This window comes from Malaclemys terrapin, chromosome 1 (assembly GCF_027887155.1).
Source record: "Malaclemys terrapin pileata isolate rMalTer1 chromosome 1, rMalTer1.hap1, whole genome shotgun sequence".
NCBI classification, from domain to species: domain Eukaryota; kingdom Metazoa; phylum Chordata; order Testudines; family Emydidae; genus Malaclemys; species Malaclemys terrapin.
Window position 1 is genome coordinate 117,368,395 of NC_071505.1, and position 23,048 is coordinate 117,391,442.

At 40.3% G+C, this 23,048-nt stretch overlaps 1 protein-coding gene across 2 annotated transcripts in view; it reads left to right on the forward strand.

Annotated features, from left to right (window-relative positions):
- PDE3A (phosphodiesterase 3A) overlaps positions 1-14,295 on the forward strand; it is a 377,696-nt gene extending 363,401 nt beyond the window's left edge. For both annotated transcript variants that reach the window (XM_054036366.1, XM_054036368.1), the window contains one exon: positions 4,266-14,295. In XM_054036366.1, coding sequence (XP_053892341.1) covers positions 4,266-4,513 — 248 coding nt within the window. In that variant the 3' untranslated portion in view covers positions 4,514-14,295. The remainder of the gene's footprint in view (positions 1-4,265) is intronic.
- The last annotated feature ends 8,753 nt before the right edge of the window (positions 14,296-23,048 follow it).

Below are 23,048 nucleotides of genomic sequence, written 5' to 3' on the forward strand. Positions count from 1 at the left end.
ACAATATATAAATTTTTTTAATGGTGGAAATATTTGAGAACACATCTTCTTGTGGAAAGGGGTCCAGTTTGCTGTATTTGTGCTGTGCATTGACACGTAAGAGATTTGGGTTTGTATCAGCTCCAGAGAATTTTTTATGATCCTCAAACCTCTGGCCAATCCATAAGTAATATTGATAGACTCCAAAATCCATCCAGTCCTCTGCTGAAAGCGTGACTGTGGCAGTGATTGGCCTGTTGGGAGGAAGCTTTGGTAGTCTACAAGGGGATGTTGAGGAACCTGTGAAAAATGGTTTGGAGTGGTAAGTTAATTTGGAGCCCATGTCTCTTGGTAGTTTCCCTTTAAATTAATCCAGCACCTCAGCCCTTACCCCCTGTAGCCTTTCTGCCTCTCTCAGGGTCAGGGCGCCCCCTCCAGAGGCATCAGGGAGTCAGTAGGTCCACTGTATATATTGTTGGGTAGCCTGGCTTGCAGCTGCGCAGTCGCCCAAATAACAATTCAAACCTCCGAAAGAGGATTAAGCCAACTACCAGTCAGCTGGGGTGAACAGCAATATTCTATGGCTCAAACCCTGTGAGTGTGAGCTGAGCAATTAACAGTCTATGGCTTCAGCCTCCTGGTCCACTGGGTCCCAGCCCTGGGCACTAGAAGTGGTGGGCGATCCTGCCGTGGGGTCAGCAAAGAAACATGTGATCGCTGCCTTACATCCTGGCAGCACAGCCGGGTCAAAGTCTTGTTTCCCTGGGCTACTTCCTACCAATTCCTGCTGGTGCTGCTTCGTCACTGCTGGGATCTGTCTCTCAGTCTCGTGGTCAGGTGGCCCTTCCTCCAGTCTCTCCCTGGGCTTTCTGCCTCCTGGGGAAGTGGTTTGCCTTTTCTTTCTGCTCCCAGTCATGGGCTTGACTGAGGGCTCAGCTCCCTGGGAGAGAGGTCTGCCTCCTTCCCTGGTCCGGCCCCAACTGAGCTGCAGGGCCCTGTTCTTATACTTCCTGCCTACCCCTGCACTTCCTGTGGAGGGGGGTGGGGTGTGGTTAACTGCACCCACCAGGGTGACTTAACCCTCTCTGTACTGGAGGCAGGCCACTCTGCCTCATTACACCACCTCTTTTCTGTTCCTCCCTCTTCTGCATTCTCTTCTCCCATTTTATTTCTGTTTCTTTCCCTTCTGTTTCATTTTCCTTTTTGGCATCCCCTTCCCCCGTTCTCCAACTCAACTTTTTACTAGGAAGGAGGTTTGGATCTAGGGGAGGGAGAGGAAGCCATCAGAGTTCTAGTACAATATTAGTAATATTTAGTACTTGTATAGGGCTTGTCACCTAAGAATCTCAAAGTTCTTCACAAAGGAGGGTCAGTATCATTCCCATTTTGTATATGGAGATTTATGATGTGAGAGGTTTAGGGACTTGTTTAAGGTCAAAGAGAAAGTCAAAATCAGGGCTCAGAATAGACCCAGGGTCTTCTGACTTCCAGTCCAGAATTCTATCCACTAAATCATACGGCCTCTTCAACCACACATGTGATGCCGTAACTTGTAACTAGTAAACCACTGTTCTCATTCACTTTGAGTCCTTTTCAAAAAAGCATTATGTTCATATGAACATATAGGAATTGCCCTACTGGCCAGACAGGTGGACTGCATAGTGTAGTATTCTGTTTTAGTAGTAGCGGAAGATGGTTTGCAGTATTGTTGCAGCAAGGGCTTTGGAGCTGTGTTCTGGCTCTGCTGCAGCTCCAGGCAAAAACCTGCAGCTCAACTGCTCCAGAGCTGCTCCGCGCTCCAGCTCCGGGCTCCGCTCTAGAGCCCTGGACTTGTAGCTGTGTGTGTCCCAGGATATTAGAGAGACAAGTTGAGTGAGGTAATATCTTTTTTGGACCAACTTCTGTTGGTGAGAAAAACTTTTGAGTATACACAGAGCTCTTCTTCTTCAGCGGAAGATTGACAGTTATGGAATTACCTGATGAGAGGGGAAGTTTCTTCAGTTAGTGGTTCATTTATGCCCTAGAACATGACACTTTATATCTGTTACATTTATTAAAAAATAACCCTAATTAATGTGACTGTGGCTGTTGTCATTATCCACGAAAATGACTAGACTTCTTTTGGAATACTGTTGCTCTCTTGGCCTCAGTGACATCACATTGCAGTAAGTTACACAGGTTAATTATGTATTGTGGGTTTTTTAAAAAAGCTTTAATTTTGTTGTCTTTCACTTCCATTGAATATCCCCTTGTTCTTTTATGAGAGGAGGTCAGTAGAGCAACTGATTCATATTCATCTGCCATCTACCATTCCATCCTCTGGTGTAGTTGCTGATTTCAATGACAGATTACATATTTCTTAATAGTAATTTTAAATTCCTTAAGCAATCTAAGGTGTTACACTGTCTGGGCCTGTAGCTTGGTGTACTTCAATGTACCAATTTGTTCTGACATCTCCTCTTTTGACGCATCAGTCCCTCATCTTTAATCGCTGAAAAGTCTAAATCTAGGGTAGGTATCTCTTCAATATCCTCCACACTGATGTAACCATTTACAAGATTACAAACATTAGGCAGGTATTTAGATTTGTTTTAAGTGTCATTTTGAATATTCCAAGCTCTTTCAGCACAACACAAAAGAGATCTCCTGTTTTAAAAGAGATGTATGCCTCTGATTTGCCCATATATGTCAAATACTTAGAAAAAGAATTTTTTTACCACATTCAGGACAACTCTAAGTGAAATGTCTTTGAGAAGATAGAAAGGGGAAATTATTGTAGAAGGCCTTTCATTGTAGTCAAGGTAATTCATTAGAACATTTTAGATAATTGGACTTTAATAAAATTAACTAGTGTATTGTCTGACCTGCAAACATTTGATGTAGCTTAAAAGCAAGAGATATTTTATGTCATGTCTGAACAGGTAACTTCCAACAAGCCCCGTTGTGAATTTAAGAGTTAAACTGAATCAATCCTTATTGGGTTCAAACAAAATCTCAAGCCATAACAAATCTCTGCTGAAAGCTGCAAGATTTGGGGTCACAGGAAACCTGGGATAGAATGTTCTAATATGGTGTATTGGTGGAATAGAGGTTTCTTATTATTAAACCTGAAAGTTTCCTACAGGGAACCAAGAGCTTTTTAATGAAGGATTGAGCTGGATTTGGACTGTGCTGCAGTGAAAAGCTCTTTGTTTCCAATTCAAAAGCTTCAAGGACTCAACATTTTGGCTCCCAACACAGACATGCTTTAGGCCACCTGCAAACTCTCATTTACGCAAATTTATTTGGTACAAAACATTCCTGTACGTCACTCTATTTTTTTTTGTTTCAGTAGAATTCCTGAAGAGGTTTATTATTTAAGTTCTATAGCTGCCACCGCCACTCTTCACGATTGGTGAAAATCTTCAGGCTTTATGTTGAACGGAATTGTAGCTATCACAACTCTATCACCATCAGACTACAGGACCGTCTACAATAATGGGCTGTCACCCAGGGCAGGAAAAAGTTTGTGGTGCAAGTGACTCTGATGATGGGAAGTGGAAAATATAGTTTGTAGTATAATAGCAGCTTGATGCCTCAAAACTAGAAAGAAGGAAACTCCAAGGCTGTGTTATTATTTGCCGTAGGACTTCACTTATCAACGGTCCAAACTCAGTTGTCATAACAATAGCAATGCTGCGCTATATTGTGCTGTGCTAGATTTGGATTTTTCACTTGCTGCTTCAGTGGAGCTCAGGCCCATTGCAATAGCAAGGTAATGTGTAGAGCAGATCTTTAAAAGGAAGGGATCATAGGTGCTATTTTGTTGACTAATGTATAGAACATTCATTACTTGCCTTTTCCCCTTCCACAGCTCCTGTCAGTGCATAGGTAATGCGTAAAGAAAAGAAAACAAATATTTCATAGAGTAGTGAAGGGTCTTAAATTGGTCAGCCTGAAGCAGGCCACATTTGCTGTCAAAAAGAGCACATAGCATGCCCAAATGAGTCAGAGGAGACATGCACTTTGTGATATTTTTACAGGCAGTATATCATTCAGCCACTAGATGTCTTTGTGTGCTGTACAGTGTCCTGGACCGGGTGTGCTCCTTGGTAAACAAAGGACACAAAGCTGGGACTCAAACTGTGTGAAAGTTGGCTTGGTCTATTTTTCCATGTAGTTGTACTTTTTTTTAAAAAAATAAACAACTCTTAATTAAGATGGACCCTTGATTCCATATATCATGACTCTTGCTCTCTCTTCCCTCCCAAGAAAACAATACAGTAATTTTGTCTAATATTTTACAGGAAAGAAAAAGTTCAAGCAGAGGAAAATCTACTGCCAGATCACTCAGCACCTGCTTCAGAACCATAAAATGTGGAAGAAAGTAATTGAAGATGAGGAAAGGATAGCTGGGACAGAAAAGCAAGGTCTAGAGCAATCCACGCTGCACCAATCCTCGGAACAAATTCAGGCCATCAGGGAAGAGGAGGAGGAGAAAGGGAAACCCAAAGGGGAGGAGGAGGAGGACACAGCGATAGAACTGAACCAATGACAATATTTTCAACAGTATTTTAAGACAGATTGACTTGTGCATAGACTCCTTTTCAAGCCAGCACAACATTTAGACACAACACTGTAGAAATATTGGATAATGCGCCTACAGCAATTTGATTTGTTTCTCTTTCCTTTGTATGGTGAGGTACATTGTTTAAACTCCTACGCTCAAGAAGCTTTCGCACTGCGACACCGGCTTTTACAGACTTTCTTAAAGGGGCAAGGGGAGGGTGGAATTGTATACATAGCCGATCATTGGCTGCGCACTTCAGCAAAATACATGTAATGATATATTATGGTCACTGTGATATTATAGAAGGAAGTTGTCCAAGGAAATGCTGCTCCTAAAGCACATTTGCAGTTAACTGTAAGGTACCAGTTAAGTAGATTTTGCTCTTAAAGCTGAGGGATAAAAGTTCCAAAGCTTTCTCAGAATGTTAATACATCCTGCTAACATATATGTGGGGGAGAAGAGGGCGCCCATGTGTGTGTATTTGGCTGGATGTACTATAATGTAATGTAGTTTGAGTTTTTATCAGACTAGGTTTAGCACATGGCTTGTGAACAAACACCAGGCCCCAATTCTAGGAAATTTGGGTTGGTGTGGAAAGTGGAGCCCTTTGTAAGGAGCTCTGCATTTTCAGTGGCCAATGAAGCCTCGTTTTGCAGCCTGGTTGCACCACTGTCTTTCAGCAGAAGCCGTGGGACTCTCACTACTGACCTGGCACCATTTGGCAGCACCCTGTGACTGAACTCCTAACCACCTGCCACGTTGGCACTTTCCACACTGCCAGTGAAAGAAATGTGCATGGAATCCATCGTACCCAAAGTGCGGGTTATTATAGGGCACACTTTGTTACTCCTTGTTAAAGAAACTGTGCCTTTGAATGAGTTAGTGGTTTCAGGGAGCACTGTGTGTGTGAGAGAGAGAGAGACCATGCATGCTTGGGAATTAATCACACACTGTCGCTTCCTCCCTCCCCCAGCCTTACATTTCCTTGTGTCAGTGGCCAAACACATTGTAAAATGAAGCTAAATTGTCATCTTTAAAGTGCAGCAGGAGGGGAGTTGTGAAGCCATCCAGTTCCTTGGGCTCAAAAGGCAATGTCTTTGTGATGCTCCAACAGAAGGGTGCGGTGAGGGAGCAGCTGCTTGTCCATATTTGCTAGATGCTTGTGTGCCTCAGCAGCCACTCACAACAGCTTCAGAGAGTGCCGTTTTTCAGCACAGGGCGCTGAATGGGAGCAGTTTGCAGCTGGCATTCTGCTTAGATGCAGCATACTCCATCCATACTACTTTATGTTTGCGCTTTGGAGAAAAAAAAAAAAAGATCGGGGCTTTAGTAGAGCAGATAATTTTTGGTTTGTTTCTCTGTCGTTTAAGCTGTGAGCCAAACGTCTATTTAAAAGGTTGATATTCACATTCAATATTTTATTTCACGATATTATATTTGTCAATGATTAGTTATCTAGATGTAAATATGGAGAAATTTTTATGGGTTCCTGTAGATAATGAAATCTTTAAGAAAAAGGGGGGGGGGGAAGGGAAATGTTTTTGTAAAGATAATTTTTTTAAAAACACCATTTTTATACAGTGTAGCCATTTTCAAGCCCATCAAATAAGGTCTTGAGTAGTTGAGTAGTTATGGGAAGCCACTGGTCTACAGGAGCAAGACACTGACATATTAATGTTTATTGTTTTGGTCTAGTAGCCTCAGCCATTATCTTGCTAATTAAGGATTTGCCAGAAATCTTTTGGTCCCCCCCAAAAAAATCTGAGTTCGTGATCTCCCAAAAAGGTGGACCAATGAGGTATGCCATTCTAAAATCTGAGCCTGCAGACCTTATTCATCAACAAAGCTTGAGTGGGGCTGCTTGGATGAATAAGAAATACTCATAAGTAAAAGTTGCAGTAACAGCCCATCCTGTTTTAACTTAAGTCTCTGATCTGTCCATTGCTCACTGCCTTGTATTTACCACCCTTCACAGTATTTTATTGACTCATTAGTACTTCTTGGGAAATAACAGAGAACATTCTGTTTCTAAACCAGTCTGCATATGTGTTATCACTTCTGTATTTTTCTCCAATTCAGCCTGCAGTTCGGGTCTCTTTGTTTCTTGTGGGTTCATCTTCTCTTTCTTTCCTTTCCCCTTCAAATAATAGGAAGACACCCTCCACTGTTAGTGACAGCATGATTACAGAGCATGACTTCAAGTGGGAACATCAATAGAAAGAGTTGATTAATGCTAAAAAAATCAAAGATCCTGATTTCATTTTTTTTTTAAGTAAGGGAAATCAGATAACTAAGCATAATTCTTCCGAAACAAAATGGAATGCCTGTCAAAGTTTTCTCCAAAGCACCAGCAGGTCTCCAACAATTCAAGCTTGCACTGTTTCAACATCCATTCAGTCACCTCTGTCTATCATTTAATGTTTTGGCACCAACTATATACCAGGTTGAAGAGCTTTCTCACTGCATTTAACACGTCCTTTAATATTATTTTATAAAAAATTAAACTCTCAGACACTGTAGAATTTCACATCCCAACTGATGATGAAAATCTATGGTTTTAAGTGCACAATGATCAGAGTTGGAATTTTTTTTTTTTAAATACCAATGGTTTAAAAAAAAAAAAAAAAAACCTTGGTGAAAACAAAAGCCAGGGTTCAAAGGTGCTAATAAGAGCACAGATGGTGTAATAAAGAGGGGAGGTATTCCAAATACAAGGCTGAATCCTGCAAACCTTTTACTCCTGCACATAGTCCTGTTGAATTCCGGGTATAAGTATGGGCTACTCACCCAAGCAAGAGTGCAGGACTGGGCCTGTGAAAAAGTGCTCTTTAAAATGTACCTAGAGGAGAATTTTAAGATACATCCTTAGTTGTCATCATTCTGGTTGCTACTCAGCAATATTAAAGTCTGTTTCCAATTCATTGAGCTTACTTCCTGTAGTGCCAGGTAGGCTGTTACAAATTACTACGTTACTACACAAGCCTATTTGTGGGTGCAGTTAGACAAACTCAGGTCTTTTTAAATGAAGGAATTGCTGGCAAGCTGAACAGGAATGGTGAACATTATCCAAACTGTAGAGCAGGAGGCAATAGTCGTGAAAGCAAAAACAGCTGGGACTGGTTAACTTGATAATATGCTATCTGTGGTGATGTGCAGAATTCATTGGTATTAGTAAAAAACCAGCTGCATCTAGTAACAAACCAGGTGACATTCTTGCACTCCACACTGCTACTGGCAAAACCTGACTTCAGTAGGCAGTGACCCATTTATAAATCTTACCCGTTGTCTTTGAAAATGTGTTTCCACCAAGAAATTATCAGGAAACTTCCCAGGCATGTTTTACCAGGAAAAAGTAGGTTTGTACTGAGTGTGTGCATACAGTTTTGCGTTCTTTTCTAGTAGATAACAAAGCAAATAATTGATTATCCAGAGATTTATGTACTTGTCTTGGCCCAAAAGAGCAGGAAGAACCAAAACTTTCAACCAGAAGTTTCAGCAGCGCTTTCAAAGGCCAGGCCATTTTGGTTTCCTACTTTCTACAGCCCTTTGGTGTTCTGAAATCCAGATATACCACAGCCTGTGCAATAATTTTGAAACAAAAAAAAGTAAATTGCATTTCATCAGCAGTGTTCAGTTTTCAGGTAGAGTATCAATGAATGTTTAAAGTGTTGATATGAGATTCTGGTATGTACAGTATATAAATTATTTGTTTAATACTGAGGAAACCAAAGACCTTTTCAAGAATGTTTCTCAGTAGAAATAATCATTAGAAATTACATCCTTATGGAATTCCATACTTTGGGGGAGGCAGGCACATGTCTCAAGTTCTACATTCTTTTTAAAAGGAGAGTGAGAATAGGTTATGACTTCCAATATTGAATCAGAACCCTCATTCCCTTGTTAATTTTGTCTTCATTGTAATCACTAACTGATTTAGCAGTGTGTGCAGCCACCATTGTGAAGAGAAGTACACTGAATGGCCTTGTATCAATCTACATGGCAAGTATTTCGTTTCTCCATCTTCTTGTTATGCTACCCAGCCAGTTGCTGCTGGTTCATCCTTACTGGTTTTAGAATTTGGCTTGTTTGTCAGCAGACATATATTTTGTATTCCTCCCCCAACACACACAAGATAGAGATTAGATAAAAACCCAGAACTATTTATCTTTCCCTTGAATGGTACCTACACTGAAATTATCCCGACTTTGAATCGAAGCCTGCCCATCTCTAGAAATAACCATTCTGGTTGTGCCCAGATGGTCATAATCTAGGCTTAGTTGCTCTACTCCTAATGGGAACTTGATAGCACACTAAAAGTTTTGATCCAATATGCAAAACACCTATTGCCACATGTCTTGGAAAATCCACTGCTCCCCTTGATGCAAAAACAGTGTTAGATTTTTCAAGTGATGCATGTTGCATGCCATGCATTAGATCCTTGGGCGGAAATCCAGTGGCGATCAGGGATTCCAATGTGCTCTTAAAAAGGAGTTCAAATCTCTCTTCTCTGGGGTGAGATTCACTCTTTGCAGAAAACTATAGAAGTGCCAGTGCACCCCCAAAGCCCTATTTTGAGCACTTAAGTGGAGTATAGGCATTGTACTTGCCTCTTAGGACGAATTTCACCTTCTGAGAATAGCTTGTTCCCAGTGAGGCTGTTTTTTATGAATGCATTTGTTAAAATATAAAGAATAAATCCTATCGTCCTTACTCAGAAGAAATTCTCATTGTCATCAATGGGCTAAATCCTGAGACTGCATCATTTAGGTGGTTCATCGGGAATGTTGCCCAACTAAGGGCTTAAGGTAAAAGTTTTCAGAAGTGTTCAAGTGGCTTAGAAGCTTAATAGACAGAATTTCAAAGGTATTTAGGCATCTAATGAAATTTTTCAAAAGTACATAAGCAAGTTAGGTGCCAAACTCTCATTGATTTCAATGGAAAATAGGCATCTACCTCATTTAGACTCTTTTGAAAATCCCATAAGATGTTTGTTTGCATCTTTGGGGTGCCTAAATACCTTTGACAACCTGACCCCAAAGCCCGTTTTCAAAAGTGACTTAGGTGGTTATGTCCCATTGACTTTCAATGAGATTCAGGCCCCTTAAGTGTTGTGACTTCTGAAAATGGGACTTTGGCACATATGCCACATTAGTCAATTTCTAAAAAAATTTACGCTTATAAAAATTGAGTGAAGACTTTTCAGTTTGCCCCAAAAATATGAATCAAGCCATTAATAGGTATAAATAGTAATTGCTTGCACTGCCTTACTCTGAGTTGGGCCTTAACCTGCACCACTAATGTCAATGAGAGCTTTGCTATTGACTTCAAAGGGCAAAGAATCAAGTCCATAGTCCCACTGATTTCCCCAGGACTGCTTGAGAAGTAAGATGCTAGTCAACATGAATGTGGTTGGCAGAATCGGGCTGCAAGTGAGTCAGTACCCAGATTAAAGTACAGGGCAGTTTGCCAACTCATACCACACTTTACATTTTTGTAACAAAGTAAGACACGCAAGCTGAGGTGCAACTGTGCTTTGATTCATCCGAGATATTAACAATGAAATAGAAACTATGCAGTAAAGTTTGGATTACACTGGGATAAAACAAAAAAATAACAGTTGGCAACTACTGTGCTTCCTTCCCTCTGGTGAAGAAGAGGCATCTGACAATATTTTGGCATAAATTTGGTGGCTGGATATTACTAATATTGTTTTGGCCTGTGCATATTGGTGTGGTTGAGAAGCACAGACATCATGTAACTGAGCATAAAGGTTTCTGTTTAAGCATGAGTGATGTGAGACAGGAATCACTTGAGCATTTTTATGACACATTGATGGAAAAATAAATTGGCTCCAAGGCATATAAATGGTTTTATCTACAGCCAAGCGTGTGCCTTTTTGTTGCAGCAGAGAACAGTCTATACTGTGCAACTAGGGGCTGAGCACCAAGAGTCATTCAGTCTTTCCAGCCTTGGATTGGGATATTTGCCTGAAAAATTGGGTGTCCCCCAGCTGGCAGCATGGTATTGATGTAATTAGTCCTAACGTTGATGGGATTTTAAACATAGGTGGAGACTTCTAAATTGGCAACCCCTAGAAAAGAAAGGAAACCTAGTCAAGTTCCAAATAGACTTTATACAGTGCAGCTGGTTTTTACTTTTCATTCAAAACAGGGAGTAATCCTTTGGAGAGAATCAAGCATTGAGTTTCAAGGGTGTTAACAGTAATACTGTTTGACAGTCAGTCAAACATCAATAAATGCACTAGAGATGATTTCCCCCCTCCTTCCTCAAACTGAGAAGGAGGAATCCCTCTTTAATTTTTTTTAGATGAACCCACAAATGTAGGAGCCTTTTGATGTCTGAGTTATCACTCTTTACAGATTTGCTGGCGGCATTTGTCAAAGAACCAGGCAATCTGAAGGAGACCGGGGGTGGGGAGGAGAGGGGGAAGGAAATATGATTTTTTGGTGTTTTATGGACAGTATCCAGCCATCCTCAAGAAAATAAATTGAAATAATCGTAGGCATTATCCTGTGGTCAGCCTTAAAAATGTGCCAATTTACCTTAGATAAATAGAGATGGTTACCACTGTATTTGTGATATTTCTTATACTTAAGCTTGGCAAAAATTGATGTTTGTTTATTTATAGTATTAATGTTTATTTTTAAGCATATTTTTAGATTTTTATCCATTTAAATTTTCACAGTTTAAGTTATGGGGGAAATCAAACAATAATTATTTAATGACAGTGACACCAAGATTCAAAATGTTAAAGTATTATAAACTGTTCAAACACAAATTGTTAACATCATATGTCAAAATACACAAAGTAAATATCCTTAAATTAAACTGTAGTAAGTTCTCAAGCAGCATTTTTCTTATCTTTCCTCTCTGTAAATTTTTATTATCAATAGAAATATTTTCTCACCAGTTTGTGTGTCTACAGGTGAAATCGATGTTTGCCGACGTTTACTGATAAAAATCAAATCCTTCCAAGCTTACTTATCTCTAGTATCTAAAATTGGCCAGTTCTTAATGGTGACCATTATAGTTGCAATCAACCAGCCTTGTCCGTGGTCTCCTTGTCCACTTTTTATGAAGTAACTTAGAGACACAGGAACTAAGTGTGTAAATCTGTTGTCAAATAAGCCTTTACTCGCTATGAGAGGAGGAAAAAAATCAATGGTACCCATTTTAATCAATGTTTTCAGATGGCTGATCTGGGTAATTTACGTTTTCACACTTCCCAATGTATGTTTCACATAGCAGGATGTTTATGGTGTGAAAATTGCACAGTGGGCTGTAGATGTTGAACTGGTTGCTGCCAAGCTTCGTGAGCAACCTGAAATGGTTCTTATGATGTACAGTATGTCGGCGTCAAGACCCACATCTACGTAATGGTGAAAATTTTGCTGCATACGAAGTATGTTTAAAAAACAAACTGGGAGAACCAATAGCAATTTTGTCTTAAAACTGCATCCAGATATAAAATAAACATGAAGCACTCTGTAATAGTCAAAGCTAAGGTGCATTTGTAAATGTAGTTGCCTCTTTCGTTTCTTGGTTCAAAAAGTAAATCCAGCTGAGATCAAATAAGCAAAAAGTCCTTATTGTGTGGCCACAGTAAGCCATATGTATTAACTTCCACCTGTTTCAACTTTGAAAGGAAGCTGTCGTTGCACCTGGTAGCTGTAGGTGGTATGGGGCCAGAGACTGGGGCTGTGGACAAAAGAAATGATTTGAGGGATTTGGAAGAGGTAGGATGTCTACAGAGTAGTTGGAGAAATATCTCAGGATAGAACAGTCCAACTCTATGCCAACCTTAACTTGGTTTGTTCTTAGTATTGCTCTGAAGTAAATGGACTTAAATGTTCCATTCTTCAACAATGTCTTCCTTTACGACAATGAACACTCACAAACTATTACTTAATGTGAATTAACAGTTACAGTTTGCTTTTAAATATATATTGAAAATAGTTGAGTTTTTCCCCCGACCCTAATAGATTTGTCTAACATGTATAAACAAATCCATGTCTGTAATGTGAAAAACAATGAGAAAATGGTTAATGGTTTGCCATGCATGTACATAAAGTTTTAGGTAGAAAGTCCCATCCATCTATTAATGCTTTCCCTCCTCCTCCTTTCAAGATTTCTGCCTGATCCTGAAGCATAATTAAAATCTATATTACAGCAAAGGTTCAATTTTAAGTATTTATTAACATTAATACAGTACTACAGATTAGTATCTTAAAAGATCAAAGACAGCATTTGTAAATGTTATATAATGTCAGTGGTACTTTTATATTTTGATTTTTGTTAATATATATTTGGTCATTACTTCAAACACTCAGCCTGTTTTTTTTTTTTTAATCAATATAAAATGTTTGCATGGGGAAAAAGAATCTTAAGTTCACAGTCATATTTTTAAATTGTAATTCATACTGTATCTTTGCTTAACTGATAACATTTTCACTGATGGATGGCAGTTTATTTTTGATAGAAAAAAATATCTAATACTAATGTTCAAACAAATATAATTTTAAAATTTTGCATCACCAAAGATACTGGAAACTAGTATCATTCAAAATGACTTAGAGAGATCATTTTCCAATATGGTTTCATCACCTGGACTATAAATGAAATCCAGTGCTTGTATACCTGTGTATAATACACACACATCCAAACAGGCCCTCTCAAACCACCCCATTCAATATAAAATGTTCTTTGTAATTAGTTGAATCTTGGTGAATGTAATTGTGAAATCAGCTCATCAAGGTCAAAATATTTTCTGAATGACAGTTCTGGGGAGGATGATGTAATTGAACTAGCTTGATCCTCACTAGGTTTGGGGCCAAATTCTAAAACCCTAGTACACCCAAATCTCACCTTTAAGTCAATGGAGGTATTTGGCTACAAAAAGAGTAAAAGTTTCTTCCTTTGGGGGGATGGTTAATAACTTTGGATCTTAGCTTGTGAGGTGCAGACCTCAGCATCTTGAAGAATCATTCATTTTTGATGTATAATCTAATCCCTAATCAATTCTGGCTGCAAGTTTTCCAGTGAATCACAACTGAGATTTTTAAATTAATCCATCCGTAGTGTTTTCACTTGAAGGGGTAACCTATTTTTATAAGGTAATATTTGATAAGTGTGTGTGTGTTATCTTGGAGATTCCTATGAAGCAATATTTTTAAAAAGAACTGCCAACCAAAGTGGCAATGCAGAAAAGTGCCATTTTGTGTAGGATTTGTACATGCCAACTTTTAACACAGTGTTCTTTTCACCAAGTACTACATGCATTAATTTATATTTATATATTGTCAATATTGTTGTAACCAAACTTCTCCTTTTTAAACACTTCAAGAACAAGGCCTTGTATTTTTAGGTGATGATCTTTCACAGACAGAATAATTCTTTTCCTTTCACTAGTATCTTGCACTCAAGACATGTAGCAATACTTAATATATTCCCTTCACAAGTATTTGTTAAGTGATTTAGTTAATGGCAGATAAATGTTTTGTACAAAATAGATTCTGTACAGAAAAAAAATCTTTTAGATAAACATTATTTATTTTTACTGTTTTGTAAGTTAGACACTATAATGAAGCTCCTTTTTGCCAGAATTACTGGAAGTGCCTCTTGGTAAAATGTATAATACAGTAAATATGTATTCAAAATTATTAGAAATACTTGTCACAAAATGAACAATGTGGATGTTGCAATGTGAAGACAAATGTACAACATAAATATAATTCTGTGGTATCATACGTGCTGTGGTTCTTTTTCCTTTAACAGAGTTGAATTCAGCTACCCACCTTTCTCTGTAAGAACTGTCAACCTGCAAGAGACCAATGCTCCCTCTAGGCTCTGATCCAAACCCACTGAAATCAATGGAAAGATTCCAATGGGCTTTGAATCAGGTCCTGAGTGACGCCTCTCATCTCAAAGAGTAGCCAATGTCTTATGTTTCAGATGAAGGTGTAATACCCCATATGTGTCTAACTGACAATACTATGCATTGGGGAAAGAGTTCTTCCTAACCCCTTTCTTATCAATATATACCCATTAGCATTGACTTCTTCCTTAGGATTATTCACATGCTTTTAAAGTTAAGCATGTACTTCAGCACCTTGCTGAATAAGGGGCTTAGTGCAGGTGTTGGGTTTTATTTTTATAGTGGATGTCAACATTGACCTCTAATTTTTGTTATTTTCATTTATTTCAACAAAGCTCTAGGAGCTTTTCACTGGAGGGAGAAAGTCCCTACCCTCAAAGAGTCCACATTATAAATCTTTGACAAGAAGTAGGGAAGTGACAAACAGTTGGGAGGGAATGGGGAAAGGAAAGACAAGGGTTACAGCAATAAGGTCACATGGATACTCAGTTTAATCTCCAGACTTTGAATCATTCTTGTAGCTCTTCTCTGAACCCTCTCCAATTTTTCAACAACTGTTTTAAAATGTGGACACTAGAACTGAAATCTCGCCAGTGCTGTATACTAGGTAATATCACATCCCTTCTCTGACTTGATATTACCCAGCTTACATATCTAAGGATTGTGTTAGTCTTTTTAGCCACAGAATTGCACTAGAACTTATGTTCAGTTGGTTATCTACAATAACCTCTAAATTCTATGTAGAGTCACTGCTTTCCCAGCCTATGCTTGATAGTATTAAAATACATGTTATTTAAATATCAGTTTCCCCAACCAGTTCAGACTGCTGTGCATCAGTGACCTGGCCACATCGTTAGTTACCACCTCACCAATCTGCAAATTTTACCAGCCATGATTTTATACTTTCTTCCAGGTCAGTGGAAAAAATATGTAATAGCTTTTGGCTAAGAACCAATCTGTGCAATTCCTCACAGAAATATCCCTACTCAATGATTCTCCATTGAAAATTATATTTTGAGAACTATTAGTTTTAAATCCCCTTAATATGGACCATATTGATTTTTTTATATGCTACTTTTAATCAGAATGTTGTACAGTACGGAGCCAAATGTCATACAAAAGTTCAGGTACATTATTTCAACACTGTCACCTTTATAAGCAACACTTGTAATCTTGCCGAAGAATGATATCAAGTTTGTTTGACCTATTTGTTGAGACCATATTGTTTTGCATTCTCTCATTCTTTTATTAATGGCAGTTGGTATCAATCTTTCCATTATTTTGCTCAGGTTTTGTATCAGCCTATAATTTCCTTGGTCACCTATTTTATTTTATCTGTTAATCTGTATAACATTCATTTCTCTGTCATCTAAAATATTCCCATTTTTCCAAGATTCATTAACAATTAACATCAAAGATCTACAGAACTCCTCAGCTAATTCCTTTACAACTCTTGGGTGCAGCTGTAGCTAATGATGGGCATAAATTGCAGAGTTAGGATCAAGATTTTGAACTCCCTAAAGTTCTGTATTTTTGTATCTGAAATTTTGGCCCAGCCCAGGGAAAGGAGGGAGACTCATTTGCCAGTTTGGATCTAGATCCAGGTTTAGATTTTGAACACCCCAAAAAGTTTAAAGATATTTGTTTCAGATGGGGTCAGGGCAGTGCTGGTCAAGTCCAATTTGAAAGATGAGTAAAAATCTATTCCAATACAAAGATAGCTAATGAATCCCTTTTCAATCTATCCCCAAACATGTAATCAGTACGTTCCACTGCACAATTCACTCAGTGCTCAAAGCAAAGTATACAACATGAGGACATAAAAAACCTTTTAATTAAAAACTCTTCATCACAAGGATTATGCTATCAGAATAAAAGCGCACTTTTTGTTAGAGATATTAAAACACTCTAGATCTCTTCACATAGCAAGAGGTTCTCACGAGTAGAGATGAGCAATAAAATATACAGTAGAGGCAGCCAATCAGTTAATGAGACCACACATGAACATGCTGCTTCTCCTAACCTGGGAAAACATAAATGAGGCCATGACGCACAGATAGCGCCAGCTCAATTAAATGTAACAATTTCCAGGGTGTTCAGATTACACTCAATTACACAGGAAAATCCACTTGCCTGAAACCACTTAGAATTTTTTTTTACTAAAAAAAGAACACCCAGCGAGCTGACGCTTAAAAAAAAAAAAAAAAAAAAAAGCTTTTAGTTTGTGGCTATAATTTTATCAAGACAGCACAAAACAGACATCAGAAACAAGATGGTCATGGTGCAAAAAGTGACTTTGAAGACTGCTAATTCTGCTGTTGGGGAGCCTGGGATTTCTTCTTCGTTTAGAAAATAATCAGAGGGAAATATAATCCCAATTCTACGTCACTCGCAGCCATTACTTGAACAGACTAGCTCATCTAAATGAAGGAGGCCTCTGAAGACAGAAAGTCCGTTGTTCCAAACCATATATTGTACATGTGAACATTGCACTTGGGAGAACCAAAGCGGCAGTCAGCGCAGGACTTTGAGCAGGCAAATAACCACATGAGGGTACTTTGGAAGGTTCTCTTAATGAATGAGCACATGAGCAGCTAAGTGAACTAGTGCCCTCCCCCACCACCACCACCCATACACACCTTAAATTTAAACTGTTGGACCCATTATGTCCAACCTAAATTAATGGTGGTTCCCACTAGATATTCCAGGTTAAGCAAGCTTGTAAAAACTCAGAAGTTTGATGTTGATAAAGGTCTAGCTGATCAGCAGCTTATTTTGAGTCAAGAAATGCTGGGCAGAAAGGCCCCAGCTTTTTCAACGTATTTGGACATTGCTGCACTCAGAGCCTGAATGCCTTTGGAAAATGAGACTTGGGCTCCAAAATCAGTTAGGGGTTGCAATGCTGAGTTAAACAATGCCTCAATATCTTTACAAAGCTGGGTTCACATGGCTTTGTTTTATACACATGACTTCATCTATCTAACTTGATTACAATATACTACCGCCTGGAGGTCTCTTTTGCACTTGGCTGTTTGTTATGGTGGCTGCCATAAGCCTGGCATTCCACAGTTCAACACCGTCAGTGTAATGCAATTTCCTTTTAAATTCTTTATCCATTTTCATTCTATATTTTTAGACAAACATCGTGGGTTTAAAGCTAGTTCAAAATATTTATATGCATTACAAAAACTGCAATGGGATTTTTTTTTCAGTTGGGGCGTTAATTTGCGTTTTTATATTTTGACACATTAACATTTTACCCATGGTTTCAACGGATACACAATCCTTCCTGCTCTCAGCTGTAGTGTTGCGTTGCTGTATGCACTTAAACAGCCGTTGCATTCCACCCCAGCAGCAGCTGCATTTTGATCATAGGTTAAGGGGTTCACTGGGCTTCTTTGCAATATTGGGTAGTATATAAATATAAGCTATTGCTCCCACTCGCCTCTTTCTTTATCTTGACAATTTCAGTCAAACCCTCTCTTTAACTGTGGTTTTCTTTTTACCCACCCCACCCCCCCCACCCTTTCTTTGCAAGGAAAACCTCCTTGCCCACTTACCATTCTGGCTGTCTCCTGTGCATCCCTTATCTAATTCCTTGATGGCGTATGATGCTGAAAGCTGAATAAAGCAGGGGTCTCAAACTTCATTGCATCGCGACCCCCTTTCGACAATAAAAATTACTGCATAACTCCAGGAGGAGAGACAGAAGCCTGAGCCAGCCCAAGCCACAGGTTGGGCACTAGAGCTGAAGCTCAAAGGCATCAGTCCCAGGCAAAAAGCAACAGAGAGTCCTGTGGCACCTTTAAGACTAACAGATGTATTGGAGCATAAGCTTTTGTGGGTGAATGCCCACTTCGTCAGATGCATGCATGCTTATGCTCCAATACATCTGTTAGTCTTAAAGGTGCCACAGGACACTCTGTTGCTTTTTACAGATCCAGACTAACACAGCTACCCCTCTGAAACTTGAGTCCCAGGCAAGGATCTGTAATCTGAGTCCCAGTGCCCAGGGCTAAAGCATTCAGGCATCGGCCCCCAGGCAGTGGTGCTCGGGCTTCAGCCCCAGGCCCCAGCAAGTCTAAGCCAGCCCTGGCAACCCCATTAACACGGGGTCACGACCCTCAGTTTGAGAACCGCTGGAATAGAGCAACCCAATATGGTCTCTGAGCTGAGGGGTGAAAACATTATCTACTATCTACCCAGAATTCTCTTAGCCGCGCTAGACAGCACCCCCTACTAGTGGTTTCATAAACCTATGACTATCACACAAATGCCCTCCAAGATAATTCATTCAAATCGCTTGGGGAATTTATGAAAAAGTCAGTGACGTGTCTAGGGTGTGGATCAGTTCTGCAGTTAATATTTAGTGAGTCCTGATCCTTGTTTTTAGAAGTCATTCTCAGTGCTCCTGGAAGGCTGTTAAAAATCTGAAAAGCAGGAATCAGTCTGATGTGGTGCTAACAGTGATGGGAACATTTCAATGAAAACCAGGCCAACAAGCATCTCTTCGGGGCATCAAGACAATTGGAATGTTCTTGTCACCTTTATCCACTGGTATTAAAGCTGCTGTTCCTAAGGGCTAGATCCTGACATCCTTACTCAGGAAAAACACCATTCTCAAGAGTAAAACGCACACCACAAGAGCAGGCCCTGAATCCTGCTATGTCTGTAGCCACAGAGGCAAATTTGCTGCAGCTTATTTTTTGCTGCAGCAGTGGGGAGTTCACATGGATGTTGTTTAAGGTATGTCACCCTCGAAAGGCAGCGGGCTTTGTTTGTGTTTTAATTCTTGGAAATTGTTGGATTTACTTCTTTAAGAATCGAATGCATTTTAATAAAAAGAAAAGAATAATGGGTATTTAAAAAATAATAAATCCATGGAAAGAGCAGAGACTCAGACTTCCTGTGTGACCTTCAGCAAACCTCTTTGCCTTAGTTCTCCATCCTTAAAATGGGGCTAATACTTATTATTTTCCAACCCTCTGTATACATAGGCCTCGCTCTTGTACTGAGCTCTGTGCAAGTCCTGGAGCTCACTGCAGGCTCAGGGCTTTGGACCGCAAGCTCTTCAGTGCAGTGACCCTCTTTTATTATATGCATATGTGGTGCCTAGCACAATAGGTCCCTGACCCTGGGTGAAGCATTTAAGGCACTAGTGTAATGCATAAAATGAAGGGGGGCGGGGGGACCTATTTAGCTACGTGTTAAAGGCTAAGCCGTTGAGGTCTTCATTGTACAGAATGATTTTTTTCATGTGGATTTTCTTTCCAAAGTAGTAATAAGAATCTGGAACACATTCTTCACGAGATTATAGCATTTTTAAAGTGGTCAAATTTTGAGGCTAAAAAGGTCAACAATGCTCCTGTTAAGAGTTATATTTTTAAAAAATACCCATTCTTTTTTCCCCATTGAACAAAATCAACAATAGTTTCCCTTTCAACTTCTTTGGTATCTTTAGTAAGATTTGACAGTGTTAAGTTAATCTTTGCAAGCAAAGCCCTTATGCTTTATGTAACTGTCACAATATGTTTTAACAAACTGCCTTTTATGTAGCAAACAGCCTCGGACCAAGGTGCATTTATTTTGCAAAATCTTAGAAGAGGAGCAATGTTTAAATGTTCAGCCCTTGGGACTTATGCAATAGGCTGGAAAAGGGAGCAGCCAGTTCACTGGAGCTTTGTCTCCGAGTCTTGTTGTTGTTTGAGGTTTTAGAGATTGACCCACAAAAAGGCTTTGCCATTAAAGCATTGAGAATTGTTCACAGCTAGATTATGCTTGTGGCTGTCAAATCACCAAAAAAAAAGTCATTCACTGAGGCTAAATTAGTTTTAGTCAATGTAATTAATTTAACCCTTAGCTTTAGAAATAGAGGTGGTCTGGCTTCTAATTTCCTGTGGCTAATACAAAGCAAGAATGTAAAGACATGGAAACTGAAGACCTCCGGTAACTAACTTTAGCCAGATGCTTTGTTCCGCTTCTGTCTTAAATGCTTTGTTTCAATTATAGCCAGAAAATATATAAATAAGCCATTTCTTTTAGGACGGTTGGACCACAAAACCTTTTCTTAGTTAATTGTCTAGCGAGTTTCCAAATGAGTTCACTTGGGTTGGCTTATTGGATAGTGCTGTGTGCTGTCATGTGGGAGATCCAGCTTAAAGAGAGGAGCTCAGGGCAGACCATCACCATGTCACCTCTGTTGAAGGAGATGATTAATGTAGCATGTCTCAGAGGTGGGCCAGAATTTGTCGCCTTTGAAGTATTTGTTAATAATAAATAACTAAGCACTGGATGAGGTACACCACATGTTGTGATAGGCATGTGAAGGACCCATGGATATTGAAAGATGTGTGAAGGGCAGTGTTGAGCATTGTAGCAGTGGATATATATCTACAGGTTTTGTATCTGTTGTTCTGGCACAGTCTGGTGCTGCTTTGAATTGGTGTATCCTGGTCGGTGGGGAGCTTGCTTCTGATGATGAAGCTGAAGAGGTTGCAGGGTTGTCTGATGGTCAAAAGAGGATTCAGGACAGATTTTTTTTTCAGGATGTGGTCCCCATCAAGTATGAGTTGTAACTGTTTGATGATACCCTGTATGGGTTCCAGTATCAGGTGTGCTATCAGAGGGGATTTATTTCTGTATAGAAGCAGGTTCTTTCAGGGTACTTGAGTGTTCCATTCCAGGGTGTGATCTACTTTTCTGGTGGATTGGTTTTGTTAAGTGTAGTAAGGTATATATCCTGGACTTTCTCCTCAGAGCATATTATATTGTATCTGAGTGCCTGGCCATAGATAACAGATTTCTTGGTGTGTTTGGGGTAGCTACTGGATCTGTGAAGGTAGGTATAGTGATCCTTGGGTTTCTTGTATATAGTTGTCTGTAGGGTTTCATTGTTGTAGCTGATCATTGTGTCTAAGATGTTGATGATAGTGTGAAAGTATTATATAGAGACTTTACTGGATGGGGTTCAAATTGTGGTGGAAATCTATGAGGGATAGGGTTTAGGTCATCTCACCAGAGGACAAAAATATGATTGCTTGTATCTCTTTGGTTTATCATTGGTTTTGTGGTGTATTTGTCCAGAAATTCTTCTTCAAGGAGGTCCATAAAGAAGTTGGTATACTGGGGAGCCATCCTACTATCCATGGTTATTCCCATGGTTTAGACAAAGTGTGTGTTTGTTGAATATGAAAATGTGAGGGGTAAGGATGAAATGGATAAGTTTGTGGATATGTTTGGGGTGGATATCTGAGGGTTGTTCATTATCTTGTAAATATTTGTGGCAGGCAGTGATGCTGTCATTGAGAGGGATTTTGCTGTATATGGAGGTGATATCAGTGGTGGCAAGGATGGTGTTCTGAGCAGGGCCGGTTCTAGACACCAGCACTCCAAGCATGTGCTTGGGGCGGCACTTTCCAAGGGGCGGCACTCCGGCTCCTTTTTTTTTTTTTTTTCCCTTGGGACGCAAAAAGCCAGGTGCCGGCCCTGAGTGGAGGTGAGCTGCGGTGGTGGGGTGCGCAGGGAGGGCCTCAGGAAGTAACTCTGGGGGGGGCAGAGGACCCGCTCCCCCCCCAGCTCACCTCCGCTCCACTGCTGCCTGCTCCCCCAAGCGCACCGCCGCTGCCTCTCCCCCCTCCCTTCCAGGCTTGCCGCATGAATCAGCTGTTTTGCAGCAAGCCTGGGAGGGAGCGGGGAGAAGCGGAGCAGCGGCGGCGCACTCAGGGGAGCAGGTAGAGTGGAGGTGAGCTGCGGCAGTGAGGGGCGCGGAGAAGGCCGCAGGAAGTAACCCTGGGGGTGGTAGGGGAACCGCTCCCCCCTCCCCAGCTCACCTCCGCTCCACTGTTGCCTGCTCCCCCGAGCGCGCCGCTGCTGCTGCCGCTCCGCTTCTCCCCCCTCCCTCCCATCCAGGCTTGCCTGGGACGGAAGAGAGGGGTAGGAGGGGAAATGCTGCGCGCCCAGGGGAGGAGGCAGGGCCAGGGATTTGGGGAAGGGGTTGGAATGGGGCGGGGGCGGGGGGGGGGGGCGTGGGACATTTTTTTTGCTTGGGGCGGCAAAAATCTTGGAGCCGGCCCTGGTTCTGAGGGAGGTTGTTAATGTTGCAGATTTTCTGGAGCAAGTCGGTTATGTCCTGAAGGAATCTCGGCTCTTTGTGAGGATGGTTTCTGTTAGTCCTGATATTGCTTCTGTAAGAGTGCCGTGACCAGATCTGATGGGTCTGCCTGGATTCCCTTGCTTGTGTATCTTGGAAAGTGTATACAAGTTCCATGGGGTAGGGTTATGGAGGGAAGATGTTACAGAATTTCTCTTAGAGTTGTTTGGGGAAGGATTTAATGATATCCTTATTTACCTGGGTAAATTGTGATGTGGTGTCTTCTTTTTTTTGTTCTTTATAGTAGATGATGTCGGAGAGTTGTCATTTGGTCTGGTTAATGTAGTCATCACAGTTAAGGACTACACTGGTGCCCCTTTTGTCTGCTCCTTTGCTCACTATTTGTCGGTTCAAGTTCAGGGACTGTATAGCTGTCCTTTTAGCGGTATAGAGATTGTGGTGGATGTGGCATTTGTTATGGATTTCACAGTCAATTTTTTTTCCTGAAGCAATCAATGTAATGATCAAGAATGTGG